We start from the raw sequence: 17,451 nt of genomic DNA on the forward strand, positions 1-17,451 counted from the left end.
CCCCCCGCCTCCGCAGCCGGTGGCGGCGGTGGGAGTCCGAGATCGGCGTTTCAGATTGAAGACATTGTGTCGCGTGTACGGCACCGGTGGAAGATCTCGCTCGACTTGCGATACATCGTTTTCGGTGTCTCTTTTTCTATCGTCCTCGTTCTCGTGTTCTTGTTCAGCGATGCTCGTGGCTTCTTCTCGACGGATCTCTCTGGGCTTAAGCTGGATCCAATGTCGAGTCGGGTCAAGGAATCGGAGCTCCGTGCTCTGTATCTCCTGAGGCAGCAACAGCTCGCGCTTGTCTCCCTTTGGAACAGTACGTTATTTGATCATTCCCTTAATCGAACCATGAATAGCAATTCCTCGAATGCGATCGGTTCTTCAAATCTCGGATCATCTGTGGTGTTTGAGGATGTGAGATCTGCTGTTGCGAAGCAGATTTCATTGAATAAGGAAATTCAGGAGGCGCTTCTGTCACCGCACAGGACTGAGAATTTCTCCAACGACAGTGGCAGTTCCGGTGGTGTGGCGGATTATTACAACTACGAGAGATGCAGAAAGGTGGATCAGAAGCTGTCGGAGCGGAGAACGATCGAATGGAACCCGAGATCGGACAAGTATCTCTTTGCGATCTGCCTCTCGGGCCAAATGAGCAACCATTTGATTTGCTTAGAGAAACATATGTTCTTCGCGGCACTTCTGGGTCGAGTTCTCGTGATCCCAAGCCCTAAGTTTGATTATCAGTATGATAGAGTGATAGACATAGATCGCATCAATACTTGCTTGGGAAAAAATGTTGTCATTTCTTTCGATCAGTTCATGGAGAAGGAGAAGAAGAAGCACGCTCGCATCGACAGGCTCATCTGCTACTTCTCATCGCCACAGCCATGCTATGTTGATGATGATCATGTCAAGAAGCTGAAGGGATTGGGAATTGCCATTGGAGGGAAGCTTGAGTCACCTTGGAGTGAAGATATAAAGAAGCCGACAAAGAGAACTTCTCAAGAAGTAGAGGAAAAGTTCAAGTCTGATGACGAGGTGATTGCCATTGGCGATGTCTTCTATGCTGATGTCGAGCAAGACTGGGTGATGCAGCCGGGCGGACCCATTAAGCACAAATGCAAGACACTGATCGAACCCAGTAGGCTGATTTTGTTGACAGCTCAACGGTTCATTCAGACCTTCTTGGGAAAGAATTTCATTGCTATTCATTTCCGGAGACATGGGTTCTTGAAGTTCTGGTATGTTTCTTGCATCTCACCTCTGCTTTTTAGACCACATAAAGCATGGAACTTTTGCCTTGGTATATAGGAATGGAATAGCATAGGCACATACAAGAGTATGATATTCACTTCTTCTGGAACCAATTTGTGCAAACTTCATTGAATGAGGATGGCAGGGTGCTGAAATATATCATAGGGATTCACAAATCACTGAGTAGGCAAATTATATTCCCTGAGGATATAGCTGTGCTGTTATATGTGTAGTTTATAGTTCCATCAGAATAGATAGCTATGGCTGAAGAATTTTATGGCAGTAGAATATTTTTATGGCTAGTACCCTGACTGATTCGGATATCCAAAACAACATTCGGAACTGGTTCTTGAATATGATCACTGCAGCATTGCTTAGGAATTGGATCATAGAAACATTGTCGGATATTTATGTTTTACTGATACGGTCAGGCTCTTAGCTTCTGACAAATCTATTCTACATTTTGTATGATCACCTGACCCTACTGCTATGATATGAAGCCTGAAAACTGATGATCACCTGGAAAAAATTTTCTTTGTCAGCAATGCGAAAACACCAAGTTGCTTTTATCCGATTCCACAAGCGGCAGAATGCATAACTCGTATAGTTGAAAGGGCCGATGCACCAGTCATTTATCTTTCAACAGATGCCGCAGAAAGTGAAACCAGTCTGCTTCAGTCACTTGTAGTCGTGGACGGAAAAGTCGTGCCACTTGTCAAACGCCCTCCTCGTAATTCAGCTGAAAAGTGGGATGCATTGTTGTATAGACATGGCATAGAGGACGATTCTCAGGTAAATAACTTTGCCACTTCTTCTCTTTGGGTTAGGTCTATAGCCGATTCATTAGTTTCAAAATGAATTCACTAAGAACGAAACACCCTAAACCCTAAACCCGTCTCCCTGAACCGTAGAGGATTCTTTGTGTTCACTTTCTTTGCAATTTTCTTTTTCGGTAACGAGTAGGTGGAAGCGATGTTGGACAAGACGATATGCGCAAAGGCGAGCGTGTTCATAGGAGCATCAGGATCGACTTTCACAGATGATATCCTCCGGCTGAGGAAAGACTGGGGAACTTCCTCTATTTGCGACGAGTTCCTCTGCCATGGCGAAGATCCAAACTTCATAGCCGAAGATGAATAATCAACCTTCCCATTACCCAAAAAAAAAAGGTACGAAGCTTTTTGGATTCCATTCATATTTTTCGACGTGTACAGTAGTGTATTATTATATATAGGTTTCAGATTTTCGATTCTTGCTCGTATAATATACCATTGCCCTCCCGAGGTTGTCCGTCTAGGCCTTGGGTAGAAAGTGAGTCTTTTGGATTTTTTTTTCTCGGACAGATAATGTCCGTAGAGTAGAGTTTCCGTACTATTCCTCTGCAACTAGTTCTTCTTTGCTCGAAAATATTTTTGCAATAAAAATATGTCTTAGTTCGAATGTTAAAATATCATGAGAAATAGACAATGTGTTAACTAGGGTTGGGCATGGGTCGGGTATCCGTGATTTTGGAGATACCCGTCTTCGTCTTCGTTTCGCGGATTTCATGAAAACAATGTCTCATTCTTTATCTCATTAACACCGGGTATCCGTGATTAAGAGACGGGTATCCGTACCCATAAAATATATATTTTATAAATAAATATAAACCAAATATTTAGTAAAATTATATTATTTAATTCAAAAATATATTTAAAATATAAAATATATATATATCTTTGAATATATATAGATTTTTAAAAGTTTTTAAAATATATATGTTAATTTTTAAAAGTTAAAACCTAATATTTAAATAAATAATTAAAAAAATGTAGGAATATTTGATATTTTTATATATTTACGGGTACCCGTGGATACCCGTCTTCATAAAAATGAAACCCGTACCCATTTTCGTTGTCATTTTTATGTATCTATCTTCGTCTTCATTCAGAGGCGAGTACCGTTTTTCGGGTACCCACGAGACCGGATATCCGCAAACCCGCGGGTAACGGATATAAATGTGCAGCCCTAGTATTAACACTTGTTTAGGTATACAAGTGTAAATAGATCAATGAAAAGAAAATTCTGATATCAAAATATATAACAGACAATAGATTTGGATGTTAAAATGAATTTGCACCGTAGGGTTTTACGACTCAAGCATCTCATGATTAATGTTGGTAAATATCATACCTACACCTTATAAGAATATTCGATATCTAAAAAATAAATGGAATCATTACACAATTTGACAATATAATTCCCGTTTTCTTATTTTTACTCGTTGTATATATGTGCGCATCTGTATGTAATATGAATGCACTATATATATATTGTTTGCAAGTTTTAGAGTTAGCTACAAATTCCTTTTTTTTTTATAAAAAAAAAGTCAATTCTTTCATGCAAAGGCAGTTCCGGGTCGTACGAAAATGTAAATAATATACCAAATATACCTACAACAAGTAGCACAAAATATTTATTTTATATTTTTACTTTATTTTATTATCCGTTGACTGTAGTTTTGTCCACTATTTAAAATTCAAGTCGTATCTCTTAAATTTATTTGCATAAGGTCGGAAATTCTAAATTGGTGACGTTTTGCCCTTGTAGATGCATCCAATTAGTTAAATAGTAAAATATAATACCGCATAATTAAAAATAGATATAAATTTATTTTTAGAAAAAATTCCCAAAAAATATCTGAATTTTTTAGTTTTTACAAAATAAATCTTGAACTTTATTTCTTATCAAATAAAATTTCAACTTAATTTTTCAATCAAAAATAAATCCGAATTTTATAATCTTTGTCATTTCACGTAGGATGTTGATGTAACACATCATCATTCAGATTTAAAAATGACAAAGATTATAAAATTTGAATTTTCATCATTCATCAAAATATTCTTTAATGTTAACAGTGATTAGATGTAAAAAATTTCATAAGTTTGAGTTGTTTGCTTTTAATCTATGATAATATTAGTTGGTGGTTACATATATTGCACTCAACTATATTGACAATAGAGTGTTTTACTAAATGTTTACAATTGTAAATAATACTAAATATAAATTACAAATTCTTAAAAAAAATCGAATTCAAAGCATAATAATTGCATCATTTGTATAGATTTTTTTAATTACTCACTATGATATTATAATATAATATTTGGTGTCTAGTGATTATTCACTATGATATTGTAATCTAATAAAACATTCTAACGGGTCTAAGTACATGTATGTAGATATAGATATATTCCAAAACAAAAAATAAAAAGGAATCAAAATATATTTTATATGATCCACTCGTTTCAAAAAATTAAACATTATCATCATCAAAGTAACTTTTTATCTGATTTTTTTTATAAAAAAAAAAAGAAAAAGAAAAGAAAGATCGACTATGGAAAACAATTAATATTTGAAATTTAATTTTCCCATAAATAAATTCATACCATATTTTAATTCATAATTTAGAATTGGAGAGAATTATAATTATCAAAAAAAAATATCATTATCTAAGAAATCATGGCTTAAATTTCCATTGGTAAAATAATTTTTTATTAGTTTTTATAATTACTGTAAAAAATATAAAAGGTCGAAAAATGAAAAAAAGTTAGGAAAAATAAGTAAAACTACATGGAATGTTCCCTTTCATAAAAAAAAAAAAAATTAGAGCCAATAAAAAGGAAGGGCTCTACTCGACCCATTCCGACATACGTTTCTTTTTCGTCCGTACTTTAGTAGTAATAATAAAATAAATTCGTTAACCGTTAATTTATATAAATAAATAATAGATTAAATATAATTTCATGACAAAAATAACTCAATCGGGGTTTTCTTCTTCTCTCCCCTTGCAAGGAAAACGACAAGCAAGATCAAACCTGGATTTGACGTATATGCATCAATAAATAACACATAAGTTGGTCGCACAAAAAGAAAATAAAAAAAAAACATAAATTAATTAACCCATGGTTTCAGACAAAAAAAAATTATGGTGGAAAGAATATAGTGGGGATAAGATATTAATTTAATCCTCCAATGATATAAAATAGAAAACTAATAAAAAAATAAAAAAATATAATCCTTTATTCATATGGATGCATTAATAAAAAAACAAGGGTAAATCGTAAATTCACAAAAAAATGGATGCATTAATATGGTTCTCATTTTTTTTTCTTTTATAGTTTTGTAAAATGGATGTATACATTCATATGGTTCTTCTTTTTTTTTTTTGACAAACTATATTCATATGGTTCTTAAAAAATATAATTTTTATAAGAATTAGAATAGTATGACCGGTGTATAATAAAAAAGGTTAATATTCGTTGTACTTTATTAATGTTTTGTAAAGTCATAACCTTATTTAGTAATTCATTATTCTCAATCAGGAGGTTTTATTTTATTGATATAGCAAAGAGGTGGTCTAACAAAACCGTCTATCCCTAAGATTTTCCGAATATTGTTTAATTTATATATATATATATATATATATATATATATATATGAAATTATTTTATATCTAAGGCTTCTTTCCACATTTTTATGACAAATGGATGCCACATTTTAACATTTTGAAATTTTGATTTTTACGTTAATGGATGAAAAAAATATATTATCTTTGAAAGTTTGATAATATGAATATGGCATATCTAGAATTACTAATCAAATTGAGATAAAATCCATCCTCATCATCAAAAGTATATCGTTTTGGCATATAATGGCTGTTGATTTATCAAATGGAATCTAAAAGATATGTCAAGGATTTGTGATCTACTTTAACCATAATAATAAAAAAAGCAGAGGAGAAAAGTAAACCATAAATTAATCAAATAGGGTATCCAATCTCTTTAATCACCCAAATATATAAATATATAAACAATTTGTTTTTTTTTTAAAAAGAACCCTAGAAAGTTATTGGAATCCAAAACACAAAGTCAAACAAAACAAATAGAAGTACTTGATCTCCTTGTCTCCCTTGTGTTGTGTTATGTGTTCCCTTTTGGGCACTATCTAATGTTAAAATGTGGCATCCAGTCCACTTGTCATTAAAAAAAAACAGTAATGGGCAGAAAAATAAAATAAAAGAATATTGAAAATAAAATTTTATTAAAAAACTTTTTCACGGCAAAAAAAAAAAAAAAAAAGAGTCTTGACACCACCACCACTAAGCAGCCGCCCAGAAAGGTAAACGCCTCTATATCCATCTTTATATAATGAAATAATAACCATATACCTGTATTCCCCACTACCATTATTTTCTTTTTTATCATCATGTTGGCTCCCATCATTTTTTCAAAAAAAAAAAAATAATTCAATTCATCATCAACATCATAGCACGCACGCATTCCACTTCCACAAATGACATTACCCATACTTTGGAGGAAATATAATATTATCAAAATTTAAATAAAAAAAATGAAAGTTACTTTGTTTATGACAAGAAGTTTTCTTCCTCTGTGTATTGTGTTGTTCTTCTGACTATTCTCCATGGTCAATGGCTGAGTTTAGAGCCATTTACAAGCTTCGACAGAGAAACCCAGATTGGATAATGATGTCTCTTGCTACTTTTCCCTCTCCTCCTCCTTTTTCTCCAAGATTCTTTCCCACCCTTTTTGTGTTTCTCTGGTTCTTACAATGATCCATGTGAACATGAGATCCAGTGGTCTTGTAAGATCATCAGGACCAATACCATCTCTAAGCTCTCACATGGTTCTGTTCCTTCTTCTCTGCGTTCTTCCCTTCCCTGGTCTCTTTCTTACTCCTGCAGATGCTGACTGTAATTCACAGGACAGAGATTCCCTGCTGTGGTTCCTGGGCAACATTTCCTCTACTGTATCTCCTTTGATTTGGAATCAATCCATTGATTGTTGCTTATGGGAAGGAATCTCATGTGACGGTTCTCCAGAAAAACGTGTCTCAGTGATTTCTTTGCCCTCAAGAGGACTCTCTGGGAATCTCCCTCTGTCTATTCTGGATCTTTCACGTCTCTCTCATCTCAATCTCTCTCATAACCGTATCTCGGGTGCTCTCCCGCCAGGTTTTCTCTCTGCCCTTGATCAGCTTCTGGTTCTCGATCTCAGTTTCAACGGCTTCAGTGGTGAATTTCCACTCGAACAAGCGTTTGGCAATGGGAGCAGCAGAGTTCTCTTCCCTATTCAGATAGTTGATCTGTCAAGCAATCTTCTCCAAGGTGAAATCCCCAGTAGTTCAGTTTTTCTTCAGTGTGCTTCGAATTTGACCAGTTTCAATGTCAGCAACAACAGCTTCACAGGTCAAATCCCTTCGTTTATGTGCACTAGTTCACCACAACTCGGTAAACTGGACTTCGCGTACAATGATTTCAGCGGCAGTATCTCCCCAGAAATCGGCAGGTGTTTGAGGCTAAGTGTTTTTAGAGCAGGTTTCAACAATCTCTCTGGTGAAATCCCAAACGAAATCTACAATCTTTCAGGGCTTGAAGAACTCTTTTTGCCAGTCAACCATCTCTCTGGAAAGATAAATGAGTCCATCACCCGCCTGACGAAGCTGACATTGCTTGGGCTTTACTCCAACCACCTTGTAGGAGAGATACCTATGGACATAGGTAAGCTTTCCAATCTGCAAAACCTCCAACTCCACATCAATAACCTCACTGGTTCAATCCCGGTTTCTCTAGCGAACTGCACAAATCTTGTCAAGTTGAATTTGAGGGTTAATGTTCTTGGAGGAAGCTTATCCGAGATTGACTTTTCCAGGTTTCAGAACCTTAGCACTCTTGATCTCGGGAACAATAGCTTTTCCGGTGATTTTCCCTCGACCCTTTACTCCTGCAAATCACTCACAGCGATAAGGCTTGCAGGCAACAAGATAACAGGACAACTATCTCCTGAAGTACTGGGACTTGAGTCCCTGTCATTCATGTCTCTTTCGGATAATAAACTGACGAATATTACAGGGGCTCTCACCATTCTGCAGGGCTGCAAGAAACTGTCCACTCTTATAATGGCAAAAAATTTCTATAACGAAACGGTTCCAAGTAATGAAGACTTTATTGCCCCAGATGGATTCTCAAATCTCCAAATCTTTGGTATCGGTGGATCAAGATTGAAAGGTAGAATACCAGATTGGCTGATCAAGCTCAGGAACTTGGAGGTTCTGGATCTGTCAGTGAACGCTCTTACAGGGATGATTCCTGGTTGGTTGGGAACTCTTCCAAATCTTTTCTACATGGATCTTTCGGATAACCTTCTTACAGGAGACCTGCCCAATGAAATCTTTCATCTGAGGGCTCTAATGTCGCAGAAGGCTTATGATGCAACGGAGCGGAATTACTTAGAGCTGCCGGTCTTTGTCAATCCGAACAATGTCACAACCAATCAGCAATATAATCAGCTGTCCAGCCTTCCCCCTGCCATTTATCTCAGCAAGAATAACCTCACTGGGAGTATTCCAGTCGAGATTGGCCTGTTAAAGGTTCTCCACGTGCTCGAGCTTTCACATAATAACTTTTCTGGAAGCATCCCGGAAGAATTGGCAAACCTCACAAACTTAGAGAGACTCGATTTGTCCTTCAATAATCTGTCGGGTCGGATCCCTTGGTCACTCACAGGCCTCCATTTCCTGTCCTATTTCGATGTGGCCAACAACAATCTCCAGGGGGCCATACCAACAGGAGGTCAGTTCGATACATTTCCAAAAACACATTTTGATGGCAACCCGTTATTGTGCGGGACTGTACTGCAGCGCCCCTGTGGTGGTCCACCTAATTCCTCCAGTACAACCACGAGTAAGGAGAAGGTCAACGCAAAGCTTGTCACGGGAATAGTCATTGGAACTGTTTTCGCTGCAAGTTTGATTTTGGTGGTGATAGCTCTGTGGGTGCTGTCCAACAGGAGGATCATTCCTGGGGGAGACTCTGAGAAAGCAGAACTGGATGTAATGTCCAATGCTTCATATTCTGCAGTTGTTCCAGAATATGAGAAAGACATAAGCCTAGTTCTGTTGTTTGGAAACAATGGAAGTGAAGTAAAAGACCTTACCATTTTCGAGCTCCTGAAAGCAACAAACAACTTCAGTCAGGCGAACATAATAGGTTGTGGAGGATTTGGTCTTGTGTACAAGGCCGTATTGGAAAACGGAATGAAACTGGCAGTCAAGAAACTCACTGGAGATTACGGTCTGATGGAAAAGGAATTCAAAGCAGAGGTGGAAGTTCTGTCTAGAGCCAAACATGAAAACCTGGTAGCCCTACAAGGCTACTGTGTGCACGAAGGCTGCAGGATACTGATATATTCTTTCATGGAGAAAGGAAGTCTTGATTACTGGCTGCACGAGAACCCGGATGGTCCATCCCAGCTGGATTGGCCAAAACGACTTAATATTGCCCGAGGAGCAAGTTATGGACTTGCTTACATGCACCAAGTATGTGAACCACATATAGTCCACCGTGACATAAAGTCCAGCAATATCCTCCTAGATGAAAACTTTAAGGCACATGTAGGAGATTTCGGTCTGTCAAGGTTGATCCTTCCTTACCGAACCCATGTTACGACCGAGCTTGTGGGTACTTTGGGTTACATTCCCCCGGAGTATGGACAAGCATGGGTGGCCACTTTGAGAGGAGATGTGTACAGCTTTGGGGTTGTCATGCTTGAGCTTCTCACTGGGAAAAGACCAATGGAGGTGTTCAGACCAAAGATGTCAAGAGAACTGGTCGGATGGGTACAACAGCTGAGAAGTGAAGGCAAACAAGATGAGGTCTTTGATCCTTTTCTGAGAGGCAAAGGTTATGAAGCAGAGATGCTTCGGGTTCTAGACATAGCCTGCAAGTGCGTGAACCAAAATCCTCTCAGGAGACCAACCATTCAGGAGGTTGTAGACTGTCTCAAGAACGTAGGAGAAGAAAACGCAAGTCAAAATAACAGAGACGAACAAGAACGAATGTAAATGTTTGTCTGATCCTTCCCTCATTTTTCCTTGAGATGTGATACGTACAACAATACAAGAAACTATACGTTTTTTTTGTCAGTGTATATTATAACTTCATTTTTCCTGTAAATTAAATTGTAATACACAGATTTGATGATGTAAAGAGCAAGACACCATGGTGCCATGATTCTTCAACTGGGGTTCGTAATAAATGTCTCACAAACCGAAACAAGAGCAAGTTACCCATCTCCAGCTAAGTGAACTTAAACAAACACTTGTAGTTTCCATTTTCAATCATCAGAAGCTTAAGTAGTTCGGCTACATAAATTTAGCGGATGAGAGGATTGAAAAATAAACAATAAAACAGAGCATCCCCTCACTGAGTATTAGAAGCATGATAAGAAAATACACAAAATGGCACATGGAAACAAGAAGGTATAGTTCTTCACGCAGATTCTTTAAGTGATAGTCAAAATCATCGGGTTTCAGAGCTAAGCTCGAACTAATTTTCTCTGCCTCTGCAGAATCTTACCCTAATTTGGACAAGAAACTCCATCACTCAAAACATTCAGAAACAAAAGTGAATATTCATCGAAGAAATCTAAAGTCAGGAAATCGAGTAAAGCTTCAGCTTTTATAGCTTACGCCGTCATATTAGATGCACAAACCAAATACGGAGCTTACATGTCTCCCCTCATGCTCGTATTCAACATCTAAAACAGTCAAAACATGAAAAAGTTTCGATCTTTTTCACTAATTATCCTTGCCCACTATCCAGGAACAACACCTCAAACATTCAGGACTGCCAAAAAACCAAAACAGAAAAAAAAAAAAAAAAAAAAAGGGAAACCGCAAAATGGTTTTGCAATATCAATTAACACAAATCAAATTTTACCATGGAAAAAAATAGTAGTTACTGATCAAGGCCTCGAGGATCTATTACCATCTATACCCAAAAATTAGTGAAAAAACCAAAAAAAAAAAAAAAAAAAAAAAAAAAAGGGAAACCGCAAAATGGTTTTGCAATATCAATTAACACAAATCAAATTTTACCATGGAAAAAAATAGTAGTTACTGATCAAGGCCTCGAGGATCTATTACCATCTATACCCAAAAATTAGTGGAAACTAAGGTGGCTTGGAAGCGACATTACGACGAACACTTCATGCGCAAAAAATTGCCAGAACAAGAACAGAACAACACTGACAACAAGGAGACCAAACAAGCGGAGAGTTGCGACGAGTGATAAAAGCAAAAGATGAAGAGCAAGAAGAAAAGGGACAAGGATGAGAGCGTTAGACATACCCAAAAGAGCAACGGAGGAAACCGAGAGAGCGACGACGTCAAAGTCATTTGTTATGTTTAGAACTGAAGAAGCTGACAGAATGACTTTTCCGGTGGACCAAAACGCTGTCGTTTACCAACTCTTTGAATATGCATATTTCGGTAGGTGTGATTTGAAGGGGAAAAAAAATGTATACTTTTCATTTTGCAAGTCCGATGATAAATTAAAATCTGGCGTATTAAATTTATTTATATATTTAAAATTTGAAATTGAGGGATACAAATTTCCATCTCTCAAACTCGTGAGAGGTGCCTTTCGCTTTTTCTTTTTTTTTTTTCTTTAAAACTAGGCAAAAAATTATATATCGTGCATCGACGTATCGAGTACGGCGTTTGTACTTTGTACTCAATGCGGGAAAAAAATGTCTTATTCTTACAATTTTATAAATCCAGTTGGGATTAAGAGGGATACATTGCTTTTTGAAGCTTATAATAATGTGTTACATCATTTATTAATTTTCTAAACTATTTCCATCCAAAGGAAATTGTTATTTTTTCATCTTCCGTGGAGTCTTGTCGGCCGGAAAAATGCGAGATCGAAGCCGCGAAATCACCCGCCGATGAATTGAAACCCTAATCGAACTTTCACCGTTGACTGGGTCGAGCAAAAAACCGGAAGAAAGGGAGAAGAAGGTTTACGAGGGAGAAAACTTGTGACGCAAGTAAGCAGGCCATGTATCCCAAACCCTAATCCTTGTGGAAAAAGAAGAAGCCCAACCTCTAGATGAATTCGAGGGTCAACAAAAAAAAAAGGATAATCAGCAGGTATATATATATATATATATGTGTGTGTATCATAAGATGGCGATATGGCGTTTATGTATATCTTTGGTGCTAATCATCGCCTTCCATGTATGAGCGTAGGAGCATCGCGGCACAACGACGGAGTATATAGAGACGAGCACGTTGCTGTTTCACCAAAAGAGCATACACTTTGTGGCGAAACTTCTCCGGTTTTGTCGGTTCTTCTTCGCCGGAAAAAACGCCATCGGAAGAATCTCCCGTCCGAACATGAGTTATTGTCGGAATCTGACATTGAAGTGAGGTCTATTTATGAGAACATTAACGATGCAAGATGACGATGAGAGCAAAAAGGTTATCGGAGTTTGAAGAAATGTTTGGGTTTCTTGGGGAAGAAGTAAACGAAGGGGAGGGAATGAACATGGTCTGGTTTTTGGGTATCGTCGACAATCTAGGGATTTGCCAGAGAGGAGATTTCGCCGTACGAATGACGGAGTTAACTTGGGCCTTAAGATTTTTTTTTTTTTGAGTTTATAATAATTCGCGTATTCGATATGTATTTTCTTACGTTAATTCTCTCTAACCACACACTACGGTAACGATTTTTCAGGTTATATTTTATTTTATTCTTCACCATTTATATATATCACAATATTACATCATATCATAGGTTCCATAAGTACATCCATGCATCGCATGCCCTCGTACGTACGTAGGACCGATTAGTAGTACGGAAACATCCTGAGCCTGGCTTTCTCAAAGCGATTCGCCTTACGGTTAACCCGCCGGAACTTAACAGGCAGAGCCTCATCTCTCAGAGCTAGGCGTGGAATATCAAAGTCGCCCTCGAACGTGCCGACGTTGAGGCTCGTAGATGAGCGTCTGTCCATGTGAACGAGCTTGTAATCGTTGCCGCTTTCGTGCCTCTCGATCCTAAAGAGGCTGTCTTGACTTCCGACTTTACCGCCGGTGGTTATAAACATCCTCGGAAGTTGAGTAATCGACTTTCCAGACCTTGGATGAAGGGCAGACCCAGATCGATGATTTGAACTGAATGCTTAGGTCCTTGGATAATCGTACGGTCTCTTCGGAAAGGATAAAGCTGACGGGTAGGCCTGGTTGAGATGGGAGAAGGGCTTGAACGATGTCGAGTGTACAGACGTGAAGCAAGTCACGGCTGGCGGGGACAAGCCCGCCGGCATTCCCACCAGATGCCGGAACGATGAAGTATTCGGCACCTGGACGAAGTGGTTCGCCATCGCTGTCCAACACGGCATGTTTTTCAGTACAGACCGCACAAGTTGCGGCCATGGCAAGTAACAAGGTTACCATCGAGGTTTTCATGGTGGTTTCTTGAAAGATGAAGGCTTTGTGATCTTGTGTTTGTGTTTTTTGTTTTGGTTCGTGTCTGAAGCAAACAATGCATTGAGACGGTATATATAGAGGCCAATGCGGTAAAAATCTTTATAGTAAAATCCTTTTTTTAACCACGTAAAATTATTAGCTTTGCATGTTTCTTGGCTTTTTCCTTTTTGGCATGCTCCCGGAAATGACAAATACTTTACATGACGCGAGAAAAATACAAAGATTTTCTATAGATCTTGATGGGACAACCTTGAAAGTTATTTTGCATGATCATAATAACAAGATTATTTTTATTTATCAAATTACTTGTACAAATATAATTATACTTTGACACCGAGTTCAAAAAATAGATGTGCCATATGGGTGTCCAAACGAGTCACGATCATATATATAATAATACAATTTACTAACACATTTTTTTAAAATTTAATGTATTTATATATTTTTATCTTTATAAATTCATTTTCTAAACTTAAATTTCATGTTTTAATGGTTAAATTTTATATTGAAAAATTACTCATTAGAAATTTTTCATAATATAAATAGAAAATATTATGTTTGTTTTTTTATTAATTAACCGTCTCGTTTAACTCATCAAATTTGGCGAACCGAGTTGAACCGGCATTTTTTCTCACTCGTTTAAAAACGAGTCTGGTTGCAATCCGTACAAGCCGAGCCGACACCCTACCACATGTCCATAGACTAGGGTGGTGGACACAGTAACTTCGTTAATATGTAACAAGAATGCCGGTCAAGTCTTGTATAGAGTATATATGGTGAGATTAATATTTACAGTGAGCACAAGCAGTGAAAAGTAAGTACGTGAAACTGTAAATGAACTTGTATTCTTGCACGAGAATCATTCATGAGACTGTTCGTGTCACCTAAAGGACAAACACGATAGATAAGGACGACCACATTAACGGTGAGAACAAGAACAAGACGAGATACATGAAAATTGCCTGCAAAATCTCCTCGAACCGTAGATTCATCCGCTAATCTGTCGCCGCCACGTTCTTGAAAAGAAATGATTCGTGGATCAGTAGATTTTTTTTCCAAATATTTGGTGAAAAAGTGTTGAGCCATTATTAAAAATTAATATTAATTTCAATATATAAAGCCATTATTAATTAATTAGTATTCGTGGATCCATATGGTAATATGAGTCAATAACGATAAGAAAAGTCAATAAAAATTTGCCAAATACAATAAAAACATTACAATTTATATATATATATATATATATTGGTAAATGAAGGAATAGTTTTTCTTATGAAATGATTAGAATTATTTACATAGAGGACACATAGGCCTAATTTCTATGGAGAACATTTAAAAGATCCAAAATCCGTTTAATATCTTCAAGTCATTCCATGAAGAATGAATGTTCTTACACCCACTTACAAGAAAAATAAAAGACAAAGGTTAATTCCATGAAAAATATTCTTACACCTCACGTACAAGGCAAGAAAAACATAAAGGTAATGCTTTATATATATATATATATACACATATACACGTGTATGAAATATTAGATACAAATCCCAACCAAAACATTCCTGGCTATTACTGTGAGGACTGCAGGTTTTTTGGGCACATCGAATGCGTGCTTTCCAAGGTTAGTCATGTTTTTTTATTGGTAAAAGATTAGTCATGTTTCGTCCTTCGTTAAAACGTTATATGGATAATCAACCAGTCATTACAGAAGAAAACGGTCATTTTCCAACGGATTTTTCCGTTAGAAATATTTCAACGTATGGCCGTTAGGAATCCGTTGAAATTTACGTCCAAAAAATTCCAACGGCCTTCCGTTGGAATAATCTGGCCGTTATCAAACGTTCACTTCTGTTCGAATGGATAACGGATGAATTTTTCCAACGGATTTCTAACAGACGTTCGTTGGAATTGTCTTCTATTTAAACCACTCGGCCATTATTCTCCGAAACCACTAGTGTATATGCATACATCTTAATTATTAAGAGTTTTTAGTTTTTCATAGGTTTTTGGAGGAAGAATGCTTTCCTCAATTTTCGTGTTAGCAATGAAAGGAACATATATGGGTCATTACTTTAAGTGCTTTCGCATGTGGAGACCAGGGGAGTTATCAATCAGATTCGAAGGAGTGACAGGGATCCCAATTCTGTGTGGCATTTGTATTAGGAAAATGCCGAGTATTCTTCCATTTGCAGTGCGGGAACTCGGTGGGACGTCTCTTGAAATACAAACACCATTCTCATCCTCTCTATTACGTTCACAAGAAACCTAGGATGCTGTTTAGGGAAAGTTGCACAGCTTGCAATGTAGAAATCCAAGAATCTTATTACAGATGCTACTACGTGTGTAAACTCAATTTCCATCTCCGTTGTCTGGTCCTTCCACGCACCGCCAAACACAAGCTCCACGTTCATCAGCTTTCATTTGAGGATTCCATTGACTACGGAGGATACTACTGTGATATCTGCGAAGAACCCAGAGGCTCTGACTATCCGGTCTACTCCTGCAAAGATTGTGGTTTTGTTTCCCACGTTGAATGCATTGCCTCTGAGGTTACTTCTCTTTACATCTTCTATACACACACACACATATATATATATTAAATTTTAAATATTCTCATTACAAGTTGTGTGTTTACACTGATCTAAAATTTTGTGGACAGGAAAATGCTTCAAACGTTGTAATAGGGTCTATGTCAACACCCCCTCGTAGATTTGGACGTTTACGTGATAATATAAGTTCATATTTAACTTATTGGGTTTAACTTGTATTATGATTCCGAAGGAGAGTCCGAAGAAGCAGGAGCATTGGAAGGAGCAGACGGAGCATCGCCGATAGCAAAGGTTTGACGTTGAAGGAGAAACCGGCGGCGGCGACGGATCTAGGGTTTGTCGCCTTCTGATACCATATAAGATGTTTATCAAAGGCGCTTAATTAGCTTGTAATATGATTCTGTAGCAATATTTATACAATATAGAGTTTAACCTAATTAATTACAGCAACTTCGCTAAGTTTTATATTTTAGTGTAATATCAAATATTCCCAAGATATGATGAATATCTCCAACAGATACTTGTATTGTTTGTTAGATGTCGATATATAGCTTGAAAAACAATAGAGTAATGTCTAATTAATTTCATTTGTGTTTGTCTTTATATATATATATATATATATATATATATATATATATATATATATTCACTCAACAATCATTACTAAATTGAAAACTCAATTTGTTGCACAACCCCAATATCATCATCATCATCCTCATCAAAACATACCGAAGCCAAAATTAACTTGTAAACCTGGCGAAAGAGAAGAAATAAGTATGGGAATATTTCCAATTAAAAACGAATCAATACCATATCATCAACCAACATGGTATCTACGTATTATTTTAATGTGGTCATGGGCGGACCCAGCTTATTAGGTATGGTCGCATAGGCGCCAATTCTTTTTTATTAAAAAAAATTAGTTTCATTATAAATTCTATAAATTTTAAATAAAAACTGTCAAATGCCCCCATAAAAAAAATTCAAATTTGTCTCTTAGATTATATAAAATTTTATGTTGCCCCCATGATAATTTTCTTTAGGTCAGGACTCAATTGGTGATTTTAGATAAATTTAGGACTATTGTGCATATACCATCGGCTGTATTAGAAATACAAAATAATAGAAACTCTATGAATAAGGGGGCCATGATCCCTACGTCACACGATCCCATTTCTAGTGAATACTAAAAAAACCTCATGTATCTTTGGACAAATGTATGACGTTGATTTGCTATATTAATTCTTACGAATTCATCGTGAATTATATATATATATATATATATAAAATTCCCATTTGTTTTGTTGGCGAATTTCAACAGTTCTAATAACCT

At 36.8% G+C, this 17,451-nt stretch overlaps 3 protein-coding genes across 3 annotated transcripts in view; 2 read left to right on the forward strand and 1 right to left on the reverse strand.

The window, feature by feature from the left end:
- Window positions 1-2,679, forward strand: part of LOC104812278 — a 2,882-nt gene extending 203 nt beyond the window's left edge. The window contains exons 2-4 of the mRNA XM_010539357.2: window positions 1-1,229; window positions 1,785-2,034; window positions 2,206-2,679. The exon at window positions 1-1,229 is cut by the window's left edge and continues 18 nt beyond it. Of these exons, the coding sequence (XP_010537659.1) occupies window positions 1-1,229; window positions 1,785-2,034; window positions 2,206-2,382 (1,656 nt within the window). The 3' untranslated portion in view covers window positions 2,383-2,679. The remainder of the gene's footprint in view (window positions 1,230-1,784; window positions 2,035-2,205) is intronic.
- Window positions 2,680-6,518: 3,839 nt separating this feature from the next.
- LOC104812279 (tyrosine-sulfated glycopeptide receptor 1-like) lies at window positions 6,519-10,947 on the forward strand. Its single transcript, XM_010539358.2, has one exon. The coding sequence runs from the start codon at window positions 6,850-6,852 to the stop codon at window positions 10,138-10,140; it is 3,291 nt and encodes a 1,096-aa protein (XP_010537660.1). The 5' UTR covers window positions 6,519-6,849; the 3' UTR covers window positions 10,141-10,947.
- A 1,891-nt stretch (window positions 10,948-12,838) lies between these two features.
- On the reverse strand, window positions 12,839-13,600 carry LOC104812280 (cysteine protease inhibitor WSCP-like). Its single transcript, XM_010539359.2, has one exon. It carries the CDS (start codon window positions 13,549-13,551, stop codon window positions 13,168-13,170), a length of 384 nt encoding a protein of 127 aa, XP_010537661.1. The 5' UTR covers window positions 13,552-13,600; the 3' UTR covers window positions 12,839-13,167.
- Window positions 13,601-17,451: the final 3,851 nt, after the last annotated feature.

The sequence above is a fragment of the Tarenaya hassleriana genome, unplaced genomic scaffold, assembly GCF_000463585.1.
Source record: "Tarenaya hassleriana unplaced genomic scaffold, ASM46358v1 Cleome2, whole genome shotgun sequence".
NCBI classification, from domain to species: domain Eukaryota; kingdom Viridiplantae; phylum Streptophyta; class Magnoliopsida; order Brassicales; family Cleomaceae; genus Tarenaya; species Tarenaya hassleriana.